At 41.7% G+C, this 18920-nt stretch overlaps 1 protein-coding gene across 6 annotated transcripts in view; it reads left to right on the forward strand.

The window, feature by feature from the left end:
- MIPOL1 (mirror-image polydactyly 1) overlaps positions 1 to 18920 on the forward strand; it is a 672982-nt gene that overhangs the window by 366300 nt on the left and 287762 nt on the right. For all 6 annotated transcript variants that reach the window (XM_033952866.1, XM_033952872.1, XM_033952868.1 and 3 more), the window contains one exon: positions 4306 to 4413. In XM_033952866.1, coding sequence (XP_033808757.1) covers positions 4306 to 4413 — 108 coding nt within the window. The remainder of the gene's footprint in view (positions 1 to 4305; positions 4414 to 18920) is intronic.

Consider the following 18920-nt stretch of genomic DNA (forward strand, 5'->3'; position numbering starts at 1 on the left):
AATCAGCAGCTTGGACTTACTGGACGTAGAAATCCACTCACTAAACTCCAGCGTGCCCAACTGGAGAGGTTTTTAGGTCAATGAAAGATGCCGGAACCCTGCCAGTGCAAACTAACATATCCTGACCAGATTGTTTACCGGGTTACTGAGACCATTTCCTCTCTGTCATTTGTGCATTTTGGGCTTTACCTGAGATCATTTATTGGTGCTGGTTGTATTCTATATGTATCTCAATATTGTGAGTTATAAAAAAAAACAAAAACAAAACACGAGGCAGGCAGCCTACATTGTTAGTATTTTCATGAGCCTTGGGAGGCACGTAGGGCCTTCTTCCGTTTTGTAGCAATCGCGGCAGGCTTGGAAAGCAGAGCAGATGATTAATACTAATGTGCCGATGTCTTCCCCGACCCTCAAGAAGGCTATGAAATGCGTTGGCGAGGGGAGATTCATCAAAAACAAAGCTAAGGGCTCCTTTTACTAAGGTGCGCTAGCGTTTTTAGCGCGCGTTGCTTTGCCGCGCACGCTAACCCCACGCTACGTGCCAAGAACTAACACCAGCTCAATGCTGGCGTTAGCGTCTAGTGCACGCTAAAACCGCAAGTGCAGCTTGGCAAAAGGAGCCCTAAGTCTTAGAAGTTCATTAATTTGAAATAAGCTATAGAAATGTTGAGTAAATTTATATATAAAAAATAAAAAGAATGGGATCGATGAGGATTGCAGCCACACAGAATTATGTGGGAGTGTGTGGTGCAGTAGTTAAAGAAAGCTACAGCCTCAGCACCCTGGGGTTGTGGGTTCAAACCCACGCTACTCCTTGGGACCCTGGGCAAGTCACTTAATCCCCCCATTGCCCCAGGTACATTAGATAGATTGTGAGACCACCGGGACAGACAGGGAAAAATGCTTAAATTCATGTAAACCGTTCTGAGCTCCCTTGGGAGAATGGTATAGAAAATTGAATAAATAAATAAAAATGTTATTCTAGTGGCAATCTGAAGATTCCAAAATAGCGTAAAGCTGTATTGAAGTGTGTGCTTGCACATAAGAGAATAAGAGCTTTGAAGTGATTCAATTGTGACACCTCAAATTTATTTGTCATTACTTTTAAAATTAATAAAATCATCAATCAATTGGCACCAACGTCACTATCCTGGTGGGGCCGCATAAAAGCAAAAAAAAAAAAAAAAAGACATTTATGCCCATTGTCAATTACTACCTTAGGGCTCCTTTTACAAAGCCTCAGTAACGGCGGCTGCTGTGGTAATCGCTTTGATGCCCATAGTGATTTATTGGGTATCAGAGCATTTGCCACACGGCAGCTACTATCATGGCTTTGTAAAAGTGAGGGTGGGGGTTAGTATGCTACGTAAACTTGCCTCTCGATCCTTCTATAAAAATATAGAAAGTAAACTCTCTAATTATTTATGGTACAGCAACCCTGTCCCCCAACTATCCCCACCGAATTGTATTAAAGACTTTGAAAGTGTCCATAAAATAATGGACATTTGGGGCATTAAACATATTTTAATTGACAACAAATTTATGCCCTTTTCTTTCTTAATGAAAACTTATAAATCGCCAGAAACTGAATTTTATCACTGGATTTGCTTTTCTGATTTGTACTTATATATATGCCCACACTTTTCAGATACTGTACCTTCTGGTTATATTCATCTGGCTCCATAAATAACTGTTCTGTCTGTTAAATATACAGAATGAGATCTAGTTCATCCCATCCCTCTCAAATGCTACCCTTTGTTCCTACATCAATTATCCTTCTATAATAAAACCCTAAGTGTGCCGGTGACTCTCCCCTCCCGTTCTCACTCACCAACTGCTGCCGACGGCGCTGCTCCTCTTCAAAGCAGCCTATTGAGGATCGTGGCTGGCTGTAGAGAACCTCGCAGGCCGCTCTGCACCTCGGTAGCACGTTCCCTCTGACGTATGCAATCGCGTCAAAGGGAATGTGCTACCATGGTGCAGAGCGGCCTGCAAGGTTCGCTACAGCCGGCCGCGATCCTCAGTAGGCTGCTTTAAAGAAGAGGAGGGCAGACGCAAACGACAAGGAAGCCGCATGATGGACAGGGGGGAGCAGGGAAGAGGGACGGGGGAGCAGGGAAGAGATGCTGCTGGACAGGGAGAGCAGTGAAGGGGTGCTGCTGGACAGGGAAGACGTAAAACAAAGGGAGAAGGGCTGCTGCTGGACAGGGGGAGCAGGCAAGGGGTGATGGTGGACAGCCAAGGAAAGAGAGAGACATAAAGAAAGAAAGACAGACAGAAAGCGGCCAAGGAGAGAGAGAGAAAGAAAGAAAGACAGACATCTATTCTAGCACCCGTTAATGTAACGGGCTTAAAGACTAGTTACTAATAATTCCGTAACCATCATCTCAACTATTCGTGTTATGCAAGGATTTGATTAAAATTTTCTAAAAATCTATAGATTTTTAAAATCATCCCCCATCTGGCATAATTCCACAATTTTAATAAACAACCTATTAACTGGCACTCTTGGACTAAGAGGGACATTTGGGGCATTTAGCATATTTTAATTGACAACAAATGTATGCCCTTTTCTCTCTGGCCATTTATAAGTTTTCATTAACCCCCTCCTTTACAAAGCCACGCTAACATTTTTAGCTCAGGCCACCGCGGTAACAGCTCCAACCTTCATAGAATTCCTATGAGCATTTGAGCTGTTACCGCCCGGGCCAGTGCTAAAAAATGCTAACTCAGCTTTGTAATAAAGAGGGTTAATGAAAACTTATAAATGGCCAGAAACTTAATTTTATCACTGAATTCAACATCAAACTTACTTGAAAGAAATCTAAAATATCTATATTTGAATACCCCGCCATCTTGTATTTCTCTAGCAGTAGAAGTTTATATGTCTGTGGGTATATTTCAACAAGCATTAATAGTATAAGGATAACTGTATAAAGCTATTACCTATGTGTAAAACATGTGCTACACCAGGGGTCGGCAACCTTTTTAAAGTAAAGAGCCAATTTAGCCTAAAAATTTGACCCAAGATTTACAAAGAGCCACAATGGGTAGAGAAGGGAGTTTGAGAGATGTCCAGATCTCTCATTTTCTCTTTCCTCCTCAAGATCTAGCATCTCTCCCTTCTTTCTTTCCTCCAACCCCTCACAGGTCTCTGCATTTCTCTTCCCTCCCTCCTGCCCCTGCCCGTCCCCCCTCCCCAACCCAAAACCAAGGTTCTTTCCCCTCTCCAGGCCCTGACTCTTTAATCTTCCTCCGAACCTCATGATCCCTCCACCCCTGCCTACCAAGGTACCTGGTGGTCCAGCGAAGTCTTCGTGGTAGTAGCATGGCCCTCTTACTCCTGCCTCCATGTGGCTGCCTTCTAAAATGGCTGCCGTGAGCTTTCACAGATGCTTGCAGCATTTCCTGTAGTACTACGGGTTGCCACAAGATGTCGCAGCAGCCATTTTAAAAGGCAGCCATGAGGAAGCAGGAGCGAGAGGGCCGTGCTTCTGCCACGAAGACCTTGCTGGACCACCAGGTACCTTGGTAGGCCTGGAAGGGATAGGGGAATCATGGGGTTAGGAGTGAAATTAAAGGTTCAGGAGTGGCCCTTTAATCATGGGGTTAGGAGTGAAATTAAAGGGCCTGAAGAGCTGCAGTCACATGGCAGAAGAGCCGTATGTGGCTTGCAAGCTACAGGTTGCCGACCCCTGTTCTACACACAGAAAAGGGCTTTCATAAAATTGCACAACCACATTGCACATAAAAAGTAGGCCCATAGAAAGAAAACCATGCCTGCTTTTATGTGATCTGCACATAAATGTTTCCAGGGCAGAGCAGAGGTAGAGTTTGAAGTACACATGTATTTTCTAAAATAAATGGTTATATGTGTATAGAGTATATGCATATTTACAGGTGAAAATTTGTGAGTGGGTATTTGCACACTTTTGAGTTGGTTCTACTTTATAATGGTGCCTTGATAAAATAGGTACATTTTTGGACTTCTCATAAAATTTTGCTCTTCTAATAAAATTATTCATTATCTCTTGTATGTTGAAATTGTTAAATGAATGCATTTTTTTGTGTGTGTACCGATTCAAAGCAATTACCATTTCCAAATAAGTAATATATGTTACATGAATAATATCCTTCAAAGAAATTATGCTGTCTGTGCATTTTCTAGTGTATCAGCATCGGCATTTCTGGTATTGAGTGCCCTTTGAGGAATAGTCTGATGCTATTTACATTTATTCATTTGACTTGGTGGGAGAGATCATTCCCCTTGTCTCTTGCCTTAATGGGATTCTTTTCTCGCTGCAGTGCAAACGGCTGGAGCAGGAGCTTCATCATCTCTCTGAGCAGAACCAGACTTCAGCAAACAACACAAGACATCTGACTGTCAAAAACAATCCAGAACGTGCTCAGAAGGTAAATCTCTCCTCTTCCTTGCAGGCAAATTAAGGTTGTAAATGCCAGACGCTGGCTCGTTGGGCTGCATATATCAGCTATATACATTTCTGCCTGTGGTGTTTACCAACATCCCCTTCTTTAAACACAGATATAGCAGCCTCTCTGTTGTGGTAGCTTTCCAATATGTTTTCCTATGTTGTGTTGGCAAAATTGAATTTTTTCATATTCAAGTTTATTTTTATAGCTGTCTTTCATATATCAGATTTGTTGAGCTGCCTCAACATAACTGTAATTACCCTGCAAAGCAAATATTTTGCAGTGTTTCTTCTTTTATTGCTTTAAACCTCCCATTAGTGCGTGCAATTCTATTAGCCTTGTTGGCTGATCCAGTTGATGGCCACTTCAATGAGGCTGTTTGCACAAGGTGCTCATACCTCCGTCAGATTAATAGGAGTTGAATTAAGTCTAGGCAGTGCTAAAACAAGACGATAAAGAGGGAGAAATGGAGAAGTCATGATTAAATATAGTGGCTTTGAAGTAGATTTTCAAAAACACTTGTCGTGAAACATGAATGCAGGAAGATGGAAGGAGTCTATTGTTGTGCAGTCACGACTTAAGATTTTCTACAAAAAAATAACTCTTCAGCATGGCAATGTTGAGACTTCTTCCAAGCAAAGCAATACAATGGTGCATAGGTATGTGACATTTAACAGTGGAATAATGAAAATTAGAGGTGATAGAACACAATAGGGCGAGTAGCAGCTAGATATATTAATTTGATTTTCTGGATGGGCTGGAGTGGCCTTCAGTGGCAAATCCAGCAGTCGGGAAGTAAGACCAGTGCCGGGCCGACTTCTGCAGTCTGTGACCCAAATATAGCAAGGCCAGATCATGAACAAGTATTTGTATTTTTAGGTCACATTCATGGTATCAGTGGGAGACACAGGATCTGAACCCTGGCTTCTCTGGTTCTCAGCCTGCTGCTAGGCTAAATCAGATGGCCTGGCATAATTCCAGATTGAAGAAGACTGCAGATATACTGTATGTGAAGTCTAATCCAGCATTTAGGAGGTAATTCTATAAAGTAGGTGCTAATATTTTCATGGCCTACAGGTGCACATGCATTTATAAATGCCAAAAATCTGCCTAACTGCTGTTCTCTAAATAAGTGTACACATGGTCATAGAAACATAGAACATGACGGCAGAAAAGGGCCACGGCCCATCTAGTCTGCCCACACTAATGGCCCACCCCCTAACTACCTCCATGAAGAGATCCCACATGCCAATCCCATCTTTTCTTAAAATCTGGCACGCTGCTTGCCTCAATTATCTGTTGTGGAAGATTATTCCAGCGATCAACTACCCTTTCGGTGAAGAAATATTTTCTAGTGTCGCCATGAAATTTCCCACCCTTGATTTTCAACGGATGCCCTCTTGTTGCCGTGGGTCCTTTAAGGAAAAAGAGATCCTCTTCCACCTCAATATGGCCTGTGACATATTTGAACGTCTCGATCATGTCTCCCTTCTCTCTGCGTTCCTCGAGTGAGTACAGCTGCAACTTACCCAGTCGTTCCTCAGCGTCTGGGTGGGACTCACATTTTCACACGCAAATTATACATATGTATCTCCAGCATTTAGGCATGAGCACTTGCACTAGCTCTATGATTAGCTTGTTTGTGCTTGCCCACAACTTATACAAAATAGTTTGGGACCTTTTGTGCAAAAGGTGGTCTGGGAAAGAACTTTACAGCAGAAAAGATTGTCTGATTTATATTTTATGTTTAAATCATGTTTATTAATTTCAAATAGTACAGAACAGATCAAGCAGTACAAAACGTCAAGACCAAAGCATTGATTTCTATTTTAAAAGAACTAGATTACGAGTAGGTTTCCTAAAATTGTAGCTAAACATTGAATAAAAACAAGTTTACTTAATTTAAGCAACGAAGACTAGAATTTTTTCAGTTACTCATGATGACTTTTGGCTTATAAGAATAACATTCTGTGATTGTTACTTTTGTAAAGCCACCTAGGAATAGGCGGTTGATAAATTTTTAAAATAAACATATGAAACTCAAGAGAAGCAAAATTAAATTACATTAGTGATTTCTATTCCGCCATTATCTTGCGGTTCAAGGCGGATTACATCCAAACTAAAACAAAAATTACATTCAAAATTTGAAGGAATAGAATAAGCGATGACATAGAATTTTTAAGGTAATATATGTTGGGTAAAGAGTTACCAAAGGGAAGTGGAGGTCTTTAGGAGATAAGAATAGGGTGAAATTATGGGTTTTAGATAACGTTTGGTAGATAAAAGAGTATTAGAGAGATCTAAGGGTAAATAAAGTGTTGGATATTGGGTTGGGATTGGTTGTGCAAACCGGACAATATAAAATGATTTTTCTTGCACTTTCTACTGATATAAAGCTCGTTTTTTTTTACTACCTGTTCCACGTGATGAATATTGCTTCCGAAGGGGACTCACTTACAGAGTATGACAATATTCAGTGAGGCATATCAGGAAAACTATAGCTTCCAGCTACAGAAAATTAACAGATATTGCTCATTTTAATCAATGCTACTAACTGATAAAATATGAAGCCTTTTCCTTTAATATCTTTGGCATAGTGGTTGGCTGAATGTTACACGAGCTTTTTTGGGCAATTAATATCTCAGAAACCATGTGTCCTAGAATGGATTGCAGTTTCTGAATCTACACAACATTCCGAATAGGTGGTGCAAATTTCACAGCTGTATGAGACTTTAATGGCAGCGTTATTAAGACCTAAAAGGTGCCCAGACTTTAAGTCGGCTTTGAACTTTGCTGATCCCCCGTTAGATAAAGAACTGATATCTCAAAAACTGTCGAATCTAGAAGTCATCTTATATATTGGTCTCCATTCTGGGAGATTCTTACCAATTTCTGAAATGGTGATATGAGGAGGTTTCCATTTGACATGGAATGACACATATTGCGCATATTGCTATAATCAGGAGGGTGCTCAAGCCCTTTAAAAAAAAAAAAAATAACCCCTCCTAGATGAAAACAGACTTTCCTGAAGAACCAGAAGATAGGGAAATCCTATATGGTATTTTTTCTCCTTTGGTTCCTGTCTCATTTATTTCACAAGAAATCTCTAATTCTAGGAGCTCTCAGAAATATAAACTTGGCTTTCCCACTGTTAAAGGAATTAAAGTCGATCATTTTCTTTTTTATTTGTAAAAGTTTGGAATGACCTTTCTTCTATAATTTGAGTTCTCTCTCATCTACCCACTTTTCGTAAAGTACTGAAGACATATTTATTTCAGAAATTTACTAATGATCCTTCATTTTCAAATAATGAATCAAAAGATAAAATTCTGGCCTAAAAGATATACCCCCTCTTCTATTAAAACTGCGTGCTGAGCGTCGGGAGCAGCGCGGACCATTCAGCGCAGATCACTGCACTAAAAACTGCTATCGCAGCTTTGTAGAAGAGGGGGATAGTTTCTGTTCTAATTTCCTGTATAATTTTTTCAATATGTTCTTAACCGAGTCGAGCCCTCCTGTTGGGATGAATTGGTATAAAAAAAAAATCAAAGATTAGATTAGACTGAGCTGGAACATAAGAACACTGATTTGGAAACTGAGTTTCAGCTCCATGTATGGAGATATGAAGGGGGGTTAGACTTGAAGCCATTATGTTGGAGGAAGTCTTATATTCTATTTTATTAATATTTGATAGCTATGGGGTGGGGATAATGCCAATTGCTTAAAGTAAAACTATCCCAAGGAGAAAAGCTGGCAGGGGCCCCAAGGTTTTTAAAAGTGCCAGCCAGAGCGAGAAAACTTTGAAGACCTGTATTTTCACAAATAGGCTTTGACTGAGATATGCCAAGGTGAAGGACTGTTGAGAGCAACTGTTGGCTGTGCTGGAAGCCAGCTAGTAGGATTTTGCTTCCTCAGAGCCTCACTTGCATCTGAACTTATGAACTATTTAAACTCTTGGGGCCGGATTCTGTATAGGACGGCCAGTCTCAGCAGCCACCTAAGCAGCTTTTGAGAATCGTATCCTATATAGAATCGCTTAGCACCCCAATTCTCTAACCGACGTCCATATCACAGGTGCCGGTTAGAGAATCACATTGCCGCTGAGCTGATCGTGGCAAGGGAATCGCCCTGCTGCGATCAGCTCAGTGGCCGTAGCAGGAAACCCCCATTCATGAAGCTGGCCGGCAGGAGGGATGCCCAGTCCTTCCTGCTGGAACCCCTGAAAGCTACCCCCTCCGAATGTCCATGGCAGGAAGAGTGGTTATTCTGGATATTAGCAGGAGGTTATAATAATGTGGCTCTGCCGTATAATATGCCATTTTATACCTAGTTTTACTAGTATTCTTTAAAGGAAAGTAGGCCTTTTTAGAACACTAGGGATAAACCTGCAAGAAATGCTCCTAGACTGAAGCCACAAACATTCACACCTGCTCCAAGCATCTGTAAATGCTCACATTAAAGCATGCACGTATATCCTTATTTATCAACAATGCACAGAAATTATGTCTCCACCCCTGAATATGCCTACACATGGGTTACATATATTTATCATAAGAACCTGTGCTTTGTTAGTAGTGTTGAGAGGTGTTTAATATATGTACTCACATTTTCTACTTTTTTCTTCACATAAACAGATGTGTACTTTCATGCATAGAGGGGTGAATTATATCTATATCACCTAAAAAAAATTGGTGCTGAATTGGATGGTGCATAGCGCAGTTCTATAAACAGCCTCTGGAGTTAGGTGCGGTTTATAGAATCACACATAGCACCTGTCTGCGTGACTAACATTTTATTTCAACTAAATCTTAAATTTTATTAGATTTTTCTAACTTTTTTAATGTTGTAAACCGTCCAGATACATGTGATGGTCGGTATATCAAGCCATAAATAAAATTTAAACTTGAAACTTGATTTAGGCACAGGCATTTATTTATGCCATTGAAAACCAGGCCTAAATGTTTAAGCCTAAGTTGTGCAGATCAGGCGTATTCATAACAGTGTGCATAATGTTTAGGAATGCCTATGCCCCTCCCATGGCCACGCCCTCTTTTTGGTTCTGTATTCTAGAATTTACACACACCTCTTTATAGAATATGCTTTAAAAGATGTACACATAAATTCTAACTGGTGCCAATAAATGCAGATAATTGCTTGTTGGTGGCCAATTATTGTTTATTTATATTTAACATTTATATTCCACTTAAAACCTAAGCGTATCACAAATTTTATTTAATATATTGAATTAAGGCACATTTAAAAGACTTCCCTCTCTGTCCTATAAAGGCTCAAAATCTAAACTAAAGTGCCTAAGAGGGAAAGATTATGAAATATATACAGTGAAATAAACAGTATCAAATAGAGAAATCAAAGAAGAAAAAAGAAAAAGGCAAAAATAAAAAAACATAACCAATCAGAATATTCAAATAAAGGAAAATCAAATCAAAAGCAAAATAAATTCCAGATTGCATGTTTTGTGACTGCAAATTTGTCCAGGAAGTGTGGCCGCTGCCAAAACGAACTTCACCTCAGCCATGATGGCCAAACAAATCAGACAAACAGCAGCAGTAGGGAACCGGCAGGAGGCAGGTGAACACACTGTAAAGCACGCCAAACATTCACACCAGGAAAGAGGTGGGCGTTATCCCCGTGTGGACACTGACATAATAGGTAGTAAGTTTGAGTTTCAGCCGTTAATGGTCCATCAGAAAGGACCAGTAAATAAGTACTGTACTTCAAAATCTTTCATCCATGCAGCCCAGATAAAAAAACAAATAAAAAATAAAAAAATAACAGCAAATTGAATAAAATAAAAAAATATATATATAATGTGCCCACCAAAATAAAAGCTATCTTAACACATTTTAAATAACAAGCCCTACTAAAACAAAACTCAAATTAAAATAAATAAAATAGTCCTGCATTATATTTCAGTTCCAATGCTGATAGGCTCATTAATTAGTTGTGTATGCAAATTGGGCGCATACCCAAATTTGCACACACAACTCAAAGTGCTATATATAGCATCTGGGGCATAATACCCGGAGTAATTTTATAAAAGCTTTTTTACTTGTGAAAAATCCTTTATAATATTACACCCATGTGCAATTCATAATACAATAGAACCAAACTCACTTGCACACTAGGAAGAGCATGAGATTGTATGAAACTAAAGAAAGTTTGCCTTCTATTATGTCATCATTACCCATGTACAATACAGACCTCTAAAACAGAGATAGGCAGCTCTGGTCCTCAAGTGCCACAAGTAGGTCAGGTTTTCTGGATATCCACAATGGTTATGCATGAGATGGATATGCATACAATGTATGCAAATTAATCTCATGCACACTCATTGGGGATATTTTGAAAACCTAACTTACCTTTTGCACTCGAGGATGGGAGTTGCCTAACCCTGTTCTAAAATATTGAGGATATTCATGAACTTGCCTCTAGCTGCCCACATGGAGACCCATGACCTTTGTTTCTGACTTTATAGCAAATTTCACTGTGTCTCTAAAATCTTCCAACTGATCAGTCCTGCATCTGTACTTGGGGAATCCACATCAGGGAGAAAAACAGAGAAGCTTATATGTCTGTGTACTCCTTGGTTGTGCTCTTATGTTGGTATATTATTCGGATATTAAATTGTATCATTAATTCAGTGTGGAGTCTATTTCCAAATCCCTTTAATTACAGGCTGACTCCAAGGATTAGCTGGCAAGGATTTTTATTTGAATAGAAACAAAATAAAATTGTTGTTGTGAAACAGACCTTATAACAGTGCGACTCATGAAACTAAAATCCAGTCTGTTACTTTGAACTAGAGGAGGAGAAAGTAAGAGCCCCATACCTTAAAGATGCCAAAAAGTACAGCTGGATATGAGTCCAACACAGAATTTATTGACAAATGTTCAAAAAACATTTCTTCTACTAAAGGTTGCTTGTTGTTTATGAAGGGGGAGGGGCATATAAAATATAAAATATACTCCTGGCAATATTCTGTGCAAAAAATTTGAAAATTCTATATACAATTTTGCAGTGTATTTGTAGTGTTTTGCATAAAATTCCCCCATCATAAGCCCTGAAATTCCTTCCAGTCTTTTTCTTTCTCAGGCTCCAGCCTCAGTTCCTTTTCTCACTCCAGTTGCAGTTCTGTCCCTCTGAATCCTACCCCTTTCTCACTCACTCCCTGACTACCCTTCTTGGCCCCTATGGTCTAGTATCTCTGTCCCCCTCTCTCCACTGGCCAACAATTTCTTCCTCACTTCCCACCCGCTTTTCTGGTCTGGGTCACTCTCTACTGTCCCCCTACCCCTCATCTCCCACCAAACCACTTGTGGGTCCTGCATCCATGTCCTCTCCTCTCACCCACCCCACCACTTGTGGGTTCAGCATCCACATCCCCTCTTCTCCATCCCATTCCACTTCACCACTTGTGGGTCCATAGAAACATAGAAATGTGAGGGCAGATAAAAGCCAAATGGACCATCCTATCTGCTCATCCCCAGTATCCACTATCTCCGCCTCTTCCTAAGAGATCCCATGTGCCTGTCCCATGCTTTCTTGAATTCAGACACAGTTTTTGTCTCCATCACCCCTACCATGAGACTATTCCACGCTCTACTACAATTTCCTGTAAAAAGATATTTCTTTAGGTTACTCCTGAACCTGTCACCTGTTCATTTCATCCCATGCCCTCTCACTCTGAAGTTTCCTTTCAGTTGAAAGAGACTTGCCTCATGCATATTTATGCCACGTAGATATTAAAATATCTTTATCATATCTCCCCTCTCCCGCCTTTCCGCCAAATGATACATTTTGAGATCTTTGGGTCTATTCCCCTACGCCTTATGACGTAGACCTCGGACCATTTTAGTAGCCTTCCTCTGGTCCGACTCCATCCTGTTTACCATATTTTTTAGTCTATAAGACGCACCCTTCCATAAGACGCCACCCCCTTGTAGAGAAGGAAAAAACAAGGAAAAAAATGTCTTCCTCTACAGAGGGGTGCGTCTGGTGGTCTGGTGCATCTGGTGCTAAGCAGCCTGAAGCAGCCCGCCCACAGCCTGAAGCAGTCCACCCACAGCCTGAAGCCACCCGCACCCGAAGCAGCCCGCCCGCAGCCCACAGCCAGAATCCACCAACACCCTAAGCTGTCCCATCCGCATCCCACAATCAGAAGCCGCCCGCAGCCGAAGGAACAAGCCCGAAGCCACCCTGGTACCTTTTTAAAGTTGCGGTGCTCTCCTGCTGGACGGCTGTCTTTGGAAGCAGAACGGCGCGATGCAGGAGTGCGACCTTTGCGCTTCCTGCTTGGTCCCGCGTCGCTCAGTGATTGGCTGAGGTCAGTTCTCATTGAGAACTGACATCAGCCAATCACTGAGCGGCGTGGGACCAGGCAGGAAGCGCAAAGGTCGCACTCCTGCATCGCGCCGCTTTGCTCTGCTTCCAAAGACAGATATATTTGCTCCATGACACGCACCCACTTTTCCACCCCCTTTTTGAGGGTGGAAAAAGTGCGTCTTATGGAGTGAAAAATACGGTATATCTTTTTGAAGATGTGGTCTCCAGAATTGTACACAATATTCTAAATGAGGTCTCAGCAGTCTTATAGAGGGGCAGCAATATCTCGTTTTTCCTACTGACTATTCCTCTTCCTATGCACCCAAGCATCTTTCTAGCTTTTACTATTGCCTTTTCAACTTGTTTGGCCACCTTATGATCATCACATACTATCACACCCAAGTTCTGCTCCTCTTTCGTGCATAAAACATCTTCACTCCCTGTATCATTTCCTCGGGTTTTTGCAGTCCAAATGGATGAACTTGTATTTCTTAGCATTAAATCTTAGCTGCCAAATTTCAGACCATTTCTCAAGCTTCACTAGGTCCTTCCTCTTGTTATCCACACCATTAGGAGCATCTGCTCTACTGCAGATTTTGTATCATCCAAATTTTCCAATTTCCTCCCCCCACCCTTGCAGGTCTGGCCTCTTTCAAATACATCTCCCCTCCCCCATGGATCTGGCTTCTCCCTCTCTCTCCTTCATGTGCATCTGACATTCATGGTCCTCCCAAAGCAGCTTCCATGGGTCTTTTCCCACACTCCTGTTAAACAAGGGTTATCTTCTCTCCTTCCTGCTCTTTACTGGATGGATACCACCCCGCCTCTCTCCCACCCCCCCTCCTTCCAGTGTGGATCCGACCTCGGGGCCTTTCCTCTGCTGCTGCATTCGTCTACAGAAAGTGACATCACAGATAGATGACGCAGAAGAGGAATGGCCTTGGCAGGGCTGGCCGCAAGCTGCCTGTTCACATCACTGCCTCTGCCAGCCAGCCGCCACTGCTGCTTTAGGAGGGCTGCAGATGCTATATCCACAACCCCAACAGATATTGGAGGGTTGGAGAAAGGCTAAACCTGAAGGAGGGGGGCGGTTATCCATCCGGTCAGGAGCAGGAAGGAGAAAAGAAGGCCCCTGGCGGGCCTGTGAAGATGAGGAATTCTGCACTGCGCAGTTGCCCACAATTCCACCAGGAGTAAAAATAGGCTGTCAGAGCTATCCTTAGTAGCTCAGAGATTTTCTCACACAAATTTATACATAAGAACATAAGAGTTGCTGCTACTGAGTCAGACCAGTGGTCCATCGTGCCCAGCAGTCTGCTCGCATGGCGGCCCTTAGGTCAAAGACCATTGCTCTAAATGAGTCCAGCCTCACCTGCGTATGTTCCAGTTTAGCAGGAACTTGTCCAACTTTGTCTTGAATCCCTGGAGGGTGTTTTCCCCTATAACAGACTCTGGAAGAGCATTCCAGTTTTCTACCACTGTCTGGGTGAAGAAGAACTTCCTTATGTTTTTACGGAATCTATCCCCTGTGAAACTCTCTATCCCAACTGGCTGCTTGGTAAGACAGTAATCTTTGTCAAAATCTCATATAGATGTAAATGTGTGTATATATTCTATGGGCTGAGTTCGGTAAATGGTGCTCAAAATTCAGTGCTGGAATAAGTTGGCACTAAGCATGATTCTATAGAGGGTGAGTGCCCAGTAGAGAATTCTGCTTAGCGTTGATTCCCGTGCCTAACTTCAGTCATCAGACTTACACCTGCTGAAACTTGTTGTAAATACTGGCACCCGAGTTAGGCCCATTGAGGCCAAATCTGATTTACTACTTGGGATCTTGCTAGGTACTTGGGACCTGGGTTGGTCACTGTTGGAAACATGATTCTGGGCTTGATAGACCTTTAGAAACATAGAGCATGACGGCAGAAAAGGGCCGACGGCCTAACAAGTCTGTCCACTCAAATAACCCACCCCCCTAAGCACTTCCTCGAAGTGACCTCACATGTTTATCCCATTTATTCTTAAAATCGAACACGTTGCTGGCCTTTACTACCTGAAGTGGAAAATTATTCCAATGATCAACCACCCTTTCGTTGAAGAAATACTTCCTAATGTCCCCATGAAATCTCCCACCCCTGATTTTTAGCGGATGCCCTCTTGTCGTCATAGGTCCTGTAAGGAAAAAGATGTCTTCATCCATCTCCATATGGCCAGTAACATATTTGAACGTCTCTATCATGTCTCCCCTCTCTCTGCGTTCCTCGAGAGAGTATAGCTGCAGCCTACCTAGACGTTCTTCATATGGGAGATCCTTGAGTCCTGAGACCATCCTAATGGCCAATCTCTGTCCCAGTATGGTAATTCTTATGTTCTTATGTTCATAACTTTGCATGCAACTTTTTGGAATGCCCCTGACACTCCCATAGCCACACCCCTTTTTGAGTTACACAGTAGTAGAGCTAGGTGCAATGCCTTATAGAATAGCGTACAGCGGATAGCCCCGATCAAGTGATTTAACTGATTGCCGACCATTTCTGGCCAGTTAAAATGCTGCCAAATATTGACCAGTGAATTTACTAGCCTACAACAGCTTCAATGAATGTTGTTAATCTTAGGCCCTTTTTTACTAAACCGTGGTAAAGGTTTTTACCATGGCCTGGGGCACTAAATGCTCCGATGCAGCTCTGACGCTCATAGAATTCTATGAGTGTTGGAGCAGCGTTGGAGCATTTAGCACTCTGGGTCTTGATAGAAACCTCTGCCATGGCTTAGTAAGAAGGGGGGGGGGAGGTGTTAATAAACAGGGTAATAATAGCCAATAAGTTCATTATCATGTTGACTGATAATGCCATTTATGCCTGCAGATTAAACCAGCTAATGATTTTTGTATTTAAACAAAGTAAGTTCCCAAAGGCCTCTCTCATTGCTTGTGTAATACATAATCAGTTAAATTTGAAAGGGATAGTAAAAGAATCTATTTGTTGGAGATTTGCAGAACAATACTGTAAGCTCCAATTTATTTTGAATTGTTGGTAGGTGAAATGTTTGACATTTTCTATTTTGGCCTTACTTTAAAATGATAATAATAATAAAAATAAAAAAAAGCCACCAAAGGCGGGAAAGAGGCGTTGCCGCATCAGAGCTAAGGGTGTTTGTGGTTGTCCCTGACAGCGACTCTGGTTTTTGAACACCTGTGTTTACTTACCAGCTTTCCTTGATCTGCCTCTGAGAATGACACTGTTCTGCATGATGGTTGGGCTGCTTTTGCAATACAAAAGAGGTGAAAGAAAGGAAAGCCTCAGGTCTTTCTGCACTGTTAATCACTGATAATAGTTTTTTCCTCTCCGTAACACTTGCATCTATTTCTGGGACTCATGTAGCAGTTTCCAATTTTTGAATATTGCTCCCTGAAGAGTTTCATGGAGTTTCTTCCAGACTTTTTCTTGGGTGTCATGTGGGTCATCGTTCAGTACCATTGGCTTAGAAATGATAAACATCCATGGTTGTGGGCATGGGAGATTATCATTCTTGTTGTTTTGTCAAGACATTTTCAGCCCTCAGAAAAGGAATGTTAAGTACCACAACCTGCCTCAAGAAGTCGTAGCAGACATTTTCTACAGGTAGCCGCAAGGGGCAGGAGCAAGTGGGCTTTGCTCCTTCCCCCATTGGACCACCAGTGATAGAAGGTAGGCCCAGGAGCCTAATCTAGACTAGTGTAGGTTGGGGTTTGGGTGAATGTTGCCGGGGGTTGGGGTACATTGGGAGGTTCTTATTGTTGCAATCTTGGGGTAGGAAAAAGGGAAGCAGGACGGCTGGGAGAGGAAAGAGAAGCAGGAGAGCTTGCATAAATTCCAACATCCAGCCCCACTGAAATTAGCCCCAGTGTGTAGACATGCTCAGGCACCAGGGCTAATTTAGCCAGCCACTGTCATTGTTTTAAAAAAACGCTGACCACCGCCCGATTGACTATTTCCACCAGGATGTTCAGAATTTGCAACATATTTTACGAAAGATTCACTAAATGAAGAGCCTTTTATAAAATTTGATTTGATTTGATTTCTTATATACCGCTATACTGTGAGGTTCAAAGCGGTTTACAATGAAGATGTGAAAAGCCCAGGAAATAATATTTGATGGTATGTACACTACGGCTAGTTCTTTTAAAAGATATATGTTAAAAAAAACAAGAGCAATCCATGAGACTTTGTACATATAAGTAGTGTAACTTAAACAATACAAGGTGAATTTTGCTATAAACTGTATGTCTAAGGAGAGCCATTTATGGTATAAAATTGCAGTTAGTTGACATTGTGTGTGACTGGGAAGAGGTGCAAATGCTGATGAGGAAATATTTTGAAACATGCATGTACATTTTAACTGAAAACTGGGGCCAAGTTTATTGTAAAAAAAAAAAAAATAATAATAAATGTACTTGGGAACACTGTCCCAGAACACTGTCCTAATATATTCAAAAAATTGCTCCCAGGGAGGACACATTTCAAAAGGATTTTCAAGGATAAAGATTTACCGGCAGAAAAAACCCATTTGAAAATTGTTCAACTCTCAGCAGATAAAAGTATGTGTGTTGTTTGCTGTATGTATTTTTACCTGCATGAAAAAGATGGAAAAATTTGAAGTTAGAGGAAGCAGTGTAAGCATGCAGCTTTTATTTTGAAATCCTTGAGCCTGATATTCAGTTGGCAGTGATCAGCATTTTGCTCTCCGCCTCTGGCATTAAACCCAATAATTTATTGCTGGATCATTTTCGGGCTCTGGCATTGAATTTCCGGGTTTCTGGAGCTGGCTAACTCACAGCGATATTCAGTAGTTAACTGACATTGGGTTACCACATAAAGATAGGACTGACTTGTATGCTGTCATGTTTAGGCTGTTAATCTGGCTGGTTAAGTGCTGGATATTGGCATTTAATTGACCAAGTGCCAACAGCCCCGGTATGTCCCCAAAATAACCATTTTTCAGTTTCGCACTAACCGGTTATTTTCAGTGGCATTAATCGGTTAAGGGCTGCTGAAAATTAGCAGTTATTCTTGAACAGAAAATTTAACTGGCCAGGATCTGTTTTTGGCTGGTTAAATTGCTTTGAATATTAACCTCTTTGTGTTCTGTTGGCAAATATGTATGCAGATGTGTCAATTGTGTGGGAAATGTTGGAGGTTGTGTCTCATGGTGGCTGAGGGACTGGCAGGTGGGTGTTTATATGTGAGAATATCGTATGGGTGTATAGAGTGGAGGAAGGCAGGGGGCTTTAGATGGTGTATATTGGGATGTGAATTTATGAGGAATATGTTTGTTTTCTCTGTGCTCTTTCTCCTCTTTCTTTCTTGCCTCATTTCCTTCTCCATGCACTTTTCCCCTCCCTTCCTTTCTCTACCCCTTGTACTTTCCTTCACGCCCTTTCCTATTGAACTCCCTCCCCCTCCCCAATCTTCCTTTCCCCTTGAACTCACTCCCCTTCAACCCTCCCCATTTTCTCTCACTCCCTCTGCTCTTCACCATTACACTCAGTTGTTCCCCCAACCCCTAATTTTACTTTTTTACATTTTCAGCATCAGGACCAGTTCCTCTTGTACTGTAGGGGTTGGGATCCCTGTGGCCACCTTCTATGTCTTTGGTGAGACTCTATCTGTTGCTGCTCCTCTGTTCCACACCACCGTTGCCCCTCGAGTGCTCCTTTTTTCTGTGCCATGGGGTTTGGGATCCCTTCAGCAGACTATATAATCCTTGCTTGTACTGCAGCAGAACTCATTTTTCTTAAGACTTAGGGTTTGGAGTACTGACTTTTCTACTGCAGTCCTGAGTCATGTGGCAGGGTTTGATTTCTCTCCCACCGCTCTCTCTTATCGCACCTCTTACTGTCCTGCACAGGTTTCTTGTGCAAATCAACTTATGCATATGGATAGACAAACAGGCAGACCCTCCCTAATAGGCATCATTGCGTGAGCAAAATGCACCAAAAAGGTTGCAATTTCAGCTCCTGGAATGTATAACCATGCACAGGTGTTCACATTTTCTATATCTATTTTATTATTTTGACTGCAACAGCTTCATATTGTACATCAAACATACTATTGTATAATCTACCACTTATGTATTTCAAGGATGGAACTAACCTTCTGGTTGCCTAGGAT

Source organism: Geotrypetes seraphini, chromosome 7, assembly GCF_902459505.1.
Source record: "Geotrypetes seraphini chromosome 7, aGeoSer1.1, whole genome shotgun sequence".
Classification (NCBI taxonomy): domain Eukaryota; kingdom Metazoa; phylum Chordata; class Amphibia; order Gymnophiona; family Dermophiidae; genus Geotrypetes; species Geotrypetes seraphini.